This window comes from Salvia hispanica, chromosome 1 (assembly GCF_023119035.1).
Source record: "Salvia hispanica cultivar TCC Black 2014 chromosome 1, UniMelb_Shisp_WGS_1.0, whole genome shotgun sequence".
In the NCBI taxonomy this organism is placed as follows: Eukaryota; Viridiplantae; Streptophyta; class Magnoliopsida; order Lamiales; family Lamiaceae; genus Salvia; species Salvia hispanica.
In genome coordinates, this window is record NC_062965.1 from 30,757,753 (window position 1) to 30,768,894 (window position 11,142).

At 37.9% G+C, this 11,142-nt stretch overlaps 1 protein-coding gene across 1 annotated transcript; it reads left to right on the forward strand.

Moving 5' to 3' along the window:
- The first annotated feature begins 4,960 nt into the window (after positions 1–4,960).
- LOC125222986 (protein EXECUTER 2, chloroplastic) lies at positions 4,961–8,828 on the forward strand. Its single transcript, XM_048125916.1, has 11 exons — positions 4,961–5,391; positions 6,270–6,386; positions 6,467–6,532; positions 6,630–6,736; positions 6,834–6,915; positions 7,063–7,749; positions 7,841–7,967; positions 8,045–8,211; positions 8,296–8,370; positions 8,454–8,546; positions 8,620–8,828. Exons 1-11 carry the CDS (start codon positions 5,041–5,043, stop codon positions 8,719–8,721), a joined length of 1,974 nt encoding a protein of 657 aa, XP_047981873.1. The 5' UTR covers positions 4,961–5,040; the 3' UTR covers positions 8,722–8,828.
- The last annotated feature ends 2,314 nt before the right edge of the window (positions 8,829–11,142 follow it).

Below are 11,142 nucleotides of genomic sequence, written 5' to 3' on the forward strand. Positions count from 1 at the left end.
CTTTTAATTAGGGACGGAGGGACTAACATTTTAGTATCCATCCTTTTCCATCGTAATTTTCTTGTTCTTTTTAGTATACAAATACTGGTCAATTAATTAGTGGGACATGAGAGCTTGCTTTGAATTCATAAGGTCATCCGCAATGCTATCTCTTATCCGTCTCTTAACCGTCTCATCTCTTCACTATTCATAGGCCCCACTGTACTTTTCAGCTCATCTCTTAACTAAGAGACAACACCTGCAACCCTCCATCTCTTAACCATCTCTTAACTATTCATTCAATTTCATTTTTTATTTTTAATTCCAACAAATTCAATTAATAAAAAACACACTTCATTATAAATAAAATAAAATTACAATTTAAAATACATAAACAAATAAAAAAGACATAATTAAAAAACTAGAAATTACAAATTGCACACTTAAACTCAAATAAAAAAAAATGAAGGCAAAGAAGCAGAAGAAGGAGTTCTCTAGTGACGATCATCTAATGGTTGCCAAATTTTGCCCAAATGTGCTCCATTAGATCCTCCTGGAGTTGGGCGTGGGCGGTAGAATCACGTGTCCTTGCCCGAATAGACAACCGCTCTTGCAAAGACGGATGCACTCCCGTTCGAGGCGGACTACTTGCGATTGAGCTTCCCGGGGTTTCAGGGTCGAACCAATTTCCCGCCTCAGGTCCTTCGTCGGCGACAATCATGTTGTGCAAGATTATGCACGTATACATGATGTCGACCATATTCTCTATAAACCACTGTCGAGTCGGGGCTTTGATAATGTTCCATCGAGCTTGGAGAACCCCGAACGCTCTCTCCACATCCTTGCGAGCAGACTCTTGCTTCTGCGCAAAAAGAGACTGATTTTCGTCCGTAGGCCTGTTGAACGTCTTCACGAAGGTTGGCCACTTCGGATAGATGCCGTCGGCAAGATAGTACCCCATTTTATACTGGCGATTGTTAGCGACGAAGTTGATGGTCGGCGCTTTACCATTCAGAACTTCAGCGAAGAGGTCGGAGTTGTTGAGCACGTTGATGTCGTTGTTCGAGCCGGGGACCCCGAAATACGCATGCCAATTCCATAGCCGGTAGTCGGCGACGGCCTCGAGTATAACGGTGAGGTGGGTGCCTTTGTGGCCGCTCGTGTATGACCCCTTCAACGCCATAGGGCAATTCTTCCATTGCCAATGCATGCAATCGACACTCCCGAGCATCCCGGGGAATCCGTGCACTTGTTCGTGAAGACGGAGCAGAAACTGACAATCTGCGGTGGTTGGCTTCTTCAGAAATTCGGCGGTGAAGGCTGCCCGGACGCCTTTGCGAAGTTCAACAAACAAAGTTGCCCAGTGGATTCTCCGACGTGCGGGTATTCGTCGAACGCATCCGCCGTTTGTCCAGTAGCAAGCTGACGGATCGCCGCAGTACATTTCTGGTGCGTCGTGTGGCTAGGACGGCCAACGGCGTCGAACCCTTCTCTGAAGAACTCTTCCCGTGCCGCCAATGTATTCGCGATATGCAAAAATAGCGGGCGTGACATACGGAAACGGCGACGGAAGTAGACATCTCCCCACACCGGGTTCGGACTGAAGTAATCACGTTCCAACCTTGCGGCGGCTTCCTCCCGGTTACGGTGGATGTATGTCCGGCGTTGCCTAGGAGGCGCGGCGGCTTCCTCCTCCCTACGTCGATCTGCTTCTAGCGATTCTTCCATTATTCGACGCATTTGCTCAAATGGATCCATAATTGATTAAATTTGAGAGAAGAAAAAAATAAAGGAATGATTTTATAGAAGTGATTGGAGAGGAAAGAGAGATGAGTGAATAAATGTGTGTTTGTGTGTAAAATGGAGAATGAGAAGAGTATATATAGAATATATAAAAATAAAAAAAAATTAAAAATATTACCGTTCAACGGTAATATTACCGTTTTTTATTTTATTATTTTTTTTTTTTTGAAAAATCTGATTTTTAAAAAAAAAATTGAATTATGACGTCATAAATCCGACGCCCACTCGCGGGTCGGCGAGTGGGCGTCACGCCAGCAGCCCGCGCGCGCCACGTGGCGCCGGGCACGTGTCTCACGAGCTCGAGACTTGCCTTGCCGGGACGCGTCGGGCGTCGAGACATCTCGTCTCGTCGAGACGAGACGGGAGCCGCAACGCTATCTCGATGCCGTCTCGGCTCGTCGAGACGAGATCGAGTCCGCAACGAGGCAGCGTTGCGGATGCTCTAATGGATTAGCTGTTAGTACTCCTTCATCCCTGATTAATTGTTTACTTTTATTTTTTACTATAAATGATAATATGTTTCATATTCTATTAACTCATTTTACTTAATTCTATTTTGTATTATAAAATCAATATATAAAAGTGGGACATATATTCCATTAACTTTTTTTATTTATTTTTCTTCATATTTCTTAAAACACGTGCCAAAATCAAAGTGGACAATTACTGAGGAACGAAGGGAGTAACAATTTCTAAGTTTTTTTCTTTTTGATATTTTGATGTGACATGCTTTTGGATATGGTTAAAATGGGACATAGTTCATAGTTTGGGCCACCCTTATGAGAAGAAGCCATTGATTGGATAATTTTATTTTTATTGTTATTATATCATTGTTATTATATTGAGATTGTATTTTGTGGAGTACTTACTTTTTCTTATTCGTAAAATTATAATAGACGCGTTTATCCTCGCTTCCCCTTTACTTTCAAGTTTAATTGCTTCATTGCTAACTTTTTATGAATGAAAAATGTTGACCAAGCCAAAAACCGGTTAGCGGAGTATATGACAGAACTAATACAACAACAAAAATATAATAAGATTAACAATAATAAACAAACACCTTTACACAATAATATTATGCACGAAAATATAAATCTTGCAACACATTGTATATTTTAAACGGGATCCACAAAACAACCGATACAAACTCTTTAAACCAGTATCTGAAGATCAAAAATAGCAAGAAAAAGAGAATTTCCAAAGAAATAAAAACTAAACTAAAGTCCTAAATTGTGGACCACCTACCCATCCTAATATTTGAATTGGAGCTCGTCTACTCAAATATAAATGCGGTCTCTAACAATTTGCTTGAGTAATGTCTAAGAGTGAGATATCATTATAGCTGTTAGAGCATCCGCAATGGTGCTTAGGCCAGCCATTCTCTCCCCTGCCACGTCAGCAACACTAAAAAATCCACCTGCCACATCAGATTTAGGCCAGTCATAGGCTAGCCATAGGCCAGCCGCAATAAAAATAATTCAAAATATACTACATTTACGGAATTAAAATTACGATAAAAATACGGAATTAGATTTACGAGACATATACGGGAAAATTCATTAATTTTATATTTAAATAAAAAAAAGTACATTAACTAAAAATCATAAAAATAACATAATAAAAAAAAATTCGGGCTTCCACACACGAGCCACCTTGAATCTGTTATAGTTTGCCGCTAGCCGAACGGGGGTCTCGCTAGTTTGTCCATGTTTAGGGGGTCAAGGGGGGCAACGCCCCCTTGCCATGGGGGTCCGGGGGCGCTGGAGAGGCCCGGCCCGACCAGTATGACATGTTTTTGTTTTTAGGTCTTAATTTTGTATTGGGCTAGTTGTTGTTGTCCATCGCTAGATGTTGCTCTTGTACGGAAATTTAGAGATAGAGAAAATCGCGTTTATATAGTTTTTCAAAAATTTAAAAAAAGAATTAAAAAAAAAAAATTTAAAGAATTAAAAAAAAAGAATTAAAAAAAAAAAACAAAATTCCGCGCTGGCCGATCGCTGGCCGATCGGGCCTCCACAATGGCGGCTAGCCGATCGGCTAGCGCTTCGGCCAGCGACGAGCGATCGGCCAGCCCACGCCGATCCGCTCGCCGAAATCGCCCTCGCCGATTGCAATGGTTCGGCTAGCCGATCGGCCAGCGCGACCAATCGGCTAGCCGGTCGCTAGCCGACCATTGCGGATGCTCTTATGACTGACTCGTTGATGACGAGAACTTCAAATCTAAGCGACACTCTCAAAGACACACATTTATGATACTTAACATCCAACTTATTAGCTAAAAGAAAAACACTTACCCACTAAATTGAATTTCGCCAATAATATTTGATTATTAATTACTACTATCTTGTCCGTGAAATATTGTTCATATTTGATTCGGCGTAGATTTTAAGAAACATGAAGTAAAGTGCATGAAAAAAGGTTAATGGAATATTGGTTCAACATTTATATACTTCCTCCGTCCACAAAAAGAATCACACTTTGTTATTTTTTCGTCCCACAATAAAAGTCACACTTCATTTTTACCATAAATGGTAAGTAAATCTCACATTATACTAATATAAAAAAAATGGATATCATATTCCAATCCACTAATTTTTATATATTTCTTAAAACTTGTGTCCATAAATCACAATAAGAATGACTTTTATTATGGAACATAATAATTATTAGTTTTATAATGAAAAGTGAGCGTAATTAAATAATTAAACAGTAATGAAAAGTGAAATCTCCTAAAAAATTAGTGATACTTGTATTACTAATTTTTTGATTTTAAGTTAGAAGAAAAGTCGATCCCCAAACATCCTTTACACTTCCCAGTTGCCACTCACAAAAGAGTTTAAACTTTTCAATCAAACTAAAGAAGTGAATAAATTCCATTCAAATACACATAAATGACACGTCGAAAAGAGAGTAGATTTTATTTAACATTCTTAATACAAATTGGACACGTCGAAAAGATAAAATATTTTATTTAAAATTCATAATACTACTATGATAAAAAGAAAATATTAACAATCAATTTTGTTGTTTCACTAAAGGAACAACCAATTTTTAATATTAACAATCACTTTTTGTTATTTCATATGTTTTCGCAGACAAAAATAAAATAAAAATAAAAATAAAATAAAAAATTGAAATTCCCATCTCCAATGAACAAAAACCAGCACAAGTAGTATTATCCTCACTCCGATTCCATCATTCTATCCACAACACATTTCTCTCAACGCTTCCCACGCACACTCACCGCCGCCGCTACACATGGCGGTTGCCAACGCCTGGGCTACGGGGCACTCCGCCTCGCCTCCGCCTCAGCTCCGCCCCCCCTCCTCCTCCTCCGAAAACCTGACCCATGTTTTGAAGAATAAGTTTTCCCCCAATTTGCCCAATAAATCTATCATCAGAAGAAGCAGGAAATCCAAGCTATTCTGCCGCTGCAGCAGCGATTCCGAAAACATCAAGAAATACAGCACCTCCGATTTAAGTAGCTCTTCTTCTTCGAGCTGTTCCTCGTCGTTGTCGGCGCCATCATCCGCGGGTTGGGATTGGAATAGGTGGACTCGCCATTTTTCTGAAATTGAGCAGGCCGAGAACTACGCCTCTGTTCTAAAGGTTCGATCTTTAACATTAATTTGATGCTGTAAATGTTTATTAAATGCAATTGAAGGATGTTTACATGTGCTTTTGAATTGGGAAATTAGGATTGATTCTAATTTTTTGGTTTGGATGATAATTGGTTTCGAATTGTTGGTAATGATCAGTTTTGGTGATTCATATGGACCAGATTCAAATTTTTATCAATTTATGTAGCAATTTATCTAGAAATCATTCATTAGCAAGGTCACAAAAATCTTGTAAGAGTACTTATCCTGTTTGGAGCATCTCAAACTGTGTGTGCTTCAAAGAGGAACTCTGTTGAATTTTAGGGGTCATTTACTTTGATTGTAGGATAGATTTGTAAAACATGAGATTGGGTATTTGGAGGGTGACATGTTCAAACAAGTAGAAAATTAATCAAACTATCATAGTAGATGGTGGATTGACCTTGATTATTATCAATCATATCACTTAAAGTAGACCCCTTTAGTAGATTGGTTTTGTCCGATTTTGTAGGAGTATATCTCAAGAGAGAGAGAAAGATCAAGGGATAGATACTACATAGGTGGTGTTCAGTTTGTTAGACAAGATAATTGTGAGATGCAATATGAGATAAGCCACAATAGGATCTGTCTAGGATTAAATTAGTCATAGGGGTGAAGGTGAGATGGTTAATCATGAGATTCACTCTAATCTTAGCATTACGGAGGCGGGCCAAGATACATTTTCATGGGCCGAGCTTTTGAGAAAAGCACAACCAAACAAGTGTAAGATTAGTCATGCCCTTTAATCACAACAATTCATGGCAACCGAGCAGCCCCATAGTGGATGAAATACTATCGTATATGTTTATTATTAGTATTTATGTATTTTTGGCATGTTTTACTTTACAGTTTCAATTAGAAGATGCAATAGAGAAGGAAGACTTCCAGGAAGCTGCTAAGTTGAAAATAGCTATTGCAGAAGCAACATCAAAGGATAACATTGCCGAAATAATGTCACAGCTGAAGGTAAAGATAATGGTTGATGTGATTTCTCATTTCTCATACTTGTAATATTTCAAATAATAATTTTGTCTGTTTTCCTTCAGAGTGCAATCGATGAAGAACGCTACCATGATGCTTCAAGATTATGCCGAAACACAGGAAGTGGGCTGGTAACTTGTTACTTGTAGCAATCATGTTCATCAGTTTTGATCATTAGAAGTTGTTTTCTTGTTCAATTTATGACATAGTTCTTGTGGTTTTTGGCAGGTTGGTTGGTGGGTTGGATATTCAAAAGATTTGGATGATCCTTTTGGAAGAATAATTCGGATAACTCCAGGGATGGGAAGATTTGTTGGCAAAACTTATAGTCCGAGGTAGTAATCACTGAATTAAAATGAGAAAATTGTTTATTGGTTCATAAACTTCATTATGACTCATGCTCAAAGTCTCTACATCTGGTTATTATTGCAGACAGTTGGTCACATCGTCTCCTGGAACTCCACTGTTTGAAATGTTTGTGGTTAAAGATGACGATGGAGGATATAGCATGCAGGTAGTGTGAATATTATACAGTTCTGCATTGTTGGCTTATTCATAAAACCACTCATTTTCTTTTTCTTGTTTAAAATTTCATCGTAATTAATCCTGTAGAATTTTAAAATCTAGAGATTGAAGACATGAATGTCCTTCTCATATGCAGGTTGCATTTCTAAAACAAACTAAAGGAAATTCGGCAAATTCCAATTCTTCGTCCGACAAATCCGCCAAGGGGCCGTCAGCAGGTGAAGCCGAGAATACAGCCGTGGTCGATGTCAAGCTGGAAGAGAGCGAAGCAGAAAAAGGTGAAGGGAAGAGCATTGATTTGGAAGGGGCTGCTGAAGAGGGAATAAAGGGTGTCATCAATTTTCTCAAGGAAAAAATACCCGAACTGAAGGTTAAAGTAATGAGGGTCGATGTTACTGAGAACATAACTGAGGATACTCTGAAGCAGTTTATTGAAGAAGACAGTGAGAGCAGAACCGGCAAGGATGTAGAAGAGGATGCTACCGAAATAGATAGTAATCAGCTGGATCGGGTTGCTGCCCAAGGAGATAGTGACACAACGGATGATGAAAACTTAGACACAAAGCTTTACATCGGTGGGGTTTTACACAACAATGAACAAAGTCCTAGCAAGGATGAGTTCATTCGTGTCCCTGCTGATATTAAAGATATGGAGAGGGATTCCTTTATGCTGCATATTTCGAAGATATATCACGATAATGAACCGGAAGAAAACACTGCATCTAAAGTTAAGGTGGGTGCAATAGCTGCCCAAAGTGTTTCCGATCTTATGCCTTCTGAAATTGCCAAGGCTTTCTGGAGTTCAGAAAAGGTCTCCCCTAAGGTATTAGCATTAGGAAACTTAGCAATCTTTCCTAAATTACACAGTAACATGGAGTAACTTTTTAGAAATATTTACTCATGACTACCTACAGATTTCCAAAGATGTACGTGAAATAGTAAAGCTTGCCGTCGGCCAGGCCCAGAAACGGAATAAACTGTCTGAGTACACAGATTTTAGTCGGATTACTGTTCCCAGTGGTGATTTAGATCCATTTGAGGGTGAGTCTACCTAGGTTCTGCCCCCAATCTTTTGTGTGTCGATTTTGGGTCACATCCATTGATTGTTGTTCGTACAGGGTTATACGTTGGTGCTTTCGGACCTTATGGCACCGAGGTGGTGCAGTTGAGGCGCAAATATGGTAACTGGAACACGAGTGACGATAAGCAATCTTCTGATGTCGAGTTCTTTGAGTATGTCGAGGCAGTCAAGCTGACAGGGGATCTGAACGTTCCCGCTGGCCAGGTATGTGGTCCAGGCTCGTTCAAATTTTCCATCCTTTACACATTGAACTCCTAGTTGAGTGATCGTGTCATTCCACTCATGCAGGTAACGTTTCGTGCTAAAATAGGGAAGGTTAATCGCAATGCCAACCGAGGAATGTACCCACATGAGCTAGGAGTGGTAAAGACTCTCTTCCCCTCTCTCTCTCTCTCTTTGAAACCCAATCCTAATTTAACTAGACTGATCTTGTGGCTTTCTTCCAGCTTGCAAGTTACAGAGGCCAAGGAAGGATTGCGGAATTTGGATTCCGGAATCCCAAGTGGGTCGAAGGCGAGCTTCTTCAGCTGAACGGCAAGGTTAGATCCACCCCCACTAAGCTCTCACCAAACAAAAATCTGATCTTGTTCAATTTTGGTTTTTTCAACGCAGGGTTTGGTGCCGTATGTGAAAGGTGCAGATCTCGGCTTCCTGTACGTTGTCCCGGAGCAAAGTTTCCTCGTGCTGTTCAATCGCCTGAAGCTGCCGGAGTGAGGGAGTGAGTGTTTTTTATAGTATTTGTGTTATTATTACAACAATTTTGACACCATATGAGTATACATGTTTGAAATAAAAGTACATACATCTTGTACTTTTTTATATTTGGAGGATATGTTGAGAAAATGTGATGTTGCACCATCTATATATAAAGATATGCATAATCAGCACAAGCCTAACACAAACGTGGGCTATGTTGCATGCATGCCACTAAAAACATCATAAAGATTAAAGTGAAAGGATGACATGTTTGGCAACTTTTCCATGCACATAAAGTAGTAGTAATAAAATACACACTGCTTTTGCATCGATTGCAAGGCTGAAAATGGCAAGACTTGTTGAAGGTTGACGTCAGTGAACTAACAGATTCAGAATATATTTTGAGGAATTATTGGGTGGCAATATAAAGTTAATCGAACATAGGAGAGATGTTCCTATTTTTTACATGTAAAATTATGTTGACGATATAAATTTTTTAAAAGTTTAAAGTATAATGTTGTTTGATGTTTTCATATACAAAAATTATATATACACAAGAGGGTGGCGGAAAAACTAGGCCCTCCTAACGATGTGCGGGCGACTGCCCCCTTTTGCCCCAAAATTCAACGTTCGACGTCAAGTTGTACAGGAATGGATCCCCTGCTATGCAAAATACCACAGCAGGGGATGCTGTGCCAATCTTCACCACCATTAATTTTCAAATACTTAGATTATTTTGGATTTGTAGGGTGAAGATTGGCACAGCATCTCCTGTGGCATTTTGCACAGAAAGGGATCCATTCTCCAAGTTGTACATGCTCGAGTCCATCACGTCTTCTGCAGCTGAGATTCTAGTAAAATTTAAAGTGGACTGAGGTGTTTAAGGGGGAGGGGTTGAGATTCAATGACCAGGAATAAAGATGGGAATTTTTAGGAAAGGCCAAGGATTTGCATGACATCCAAAAAGAGATTATTTGAAAGCGAGAAAAATACATATAACTATACGTATTTTGCTTACTCTAGTAGTATTACATAAACTACTGCTCCTTTCCACGTGTTTTTTAGTAAGTTTTCCACTTTTTTGCTTTTTGGAAAAGGGTTTTCGTTATACACATTTGTCCATTATTAGTAAATTTATTACCAAGGAAACAATTATTGTTTTTCCTTTTTGCTGTAACCAGAAACCAAATATTGTAGTAGAATATAACGTGAATATTTTTTTAAAATAGTACTCCCATGCTAATGTACTCTCTCGTCTCAATTATATAAGCATGATTTTTCGCAATAAATAAGAATATTATTAGGAAATAAAACTAAGCAATATACTTCATAATATTCCTAATATATATGTCCATATTTAATGTTAAGGACTTACTCAATAAAAAAAATTAAATGAGGATATAATAGCAAAAAAAGCCCTATATATATATATAGCTGGCTTAGAAAAGGGGTATATTTGTCTGATCAAAATAACATAAGATCCCATGCTAACACATTAAAATAGTGCTGTCAATTTAAGTAATATTGCATCATTTTTCTCTATGGAAATTCACGTCGTATAATCGATATATATATAGTCATATAGATGATATTAAAATAAAACAAAATGTGTGAAAGTAAAATATAGTGGCAATCAGTGTCATATAAAAAACGTTCTTAGTGTGGCTTAAAGTTTGTAAAAGCAGAGTTGAACATGAAGACTGCTTTCTGTGATATCTCAAAAGACAGGATTTCAGCACCACAATATAAAGTTAAAGTTAGGTTTAATTACTTTTCATTTCTTTTCCAATTGTAATTTTAGAAAATTATAAATGCTCAATTATTACTTAATCAAGAAGACATACATTATTCATTACTATTACACACCTGTCACGATTATATGGTGGTTAGATTCCTCTTCTGTTTTATTTTACTACTAAACTAGTAGTAGGATATTTGGAGTTATGCAATAATTTATAAAAAGTTACATTTGACATGACTATAATCCAAAGTTTGGATCTAATTAAAGACGTTTGACATTTGAGCTCCATCGTCCACTCTGTATCTTAGTCTAATTAAAATTTTCAATAATCAAATTAGAACAATATCATCAACAATTGATTTGAAATAAAATTTGGAAATAAATGGACTCAACAACTTGTCAATAATCATACACAGTCTCAAATCAATTTTGATATGATTATTGTCGCTTGTTTAAAGAACTACGCCACAAATGTGAACGGTGATAAGTCGTGGATAGATTGAATGATATCACAAATAAATGTGGAAATATTTAAAGGAAACCTTAGTTGATAGAAAGAAAAAATATCAAAGTAATCAATTCATACTATTAGTCAACAAATTTCCATCTGTTTATTCTTTTAAACTAAGAAAATAAGTATAAATCAAAATAAAATAAGGGGAGTTTCGGAAAATCTAATTTTCGTCCCTAATTGAGAA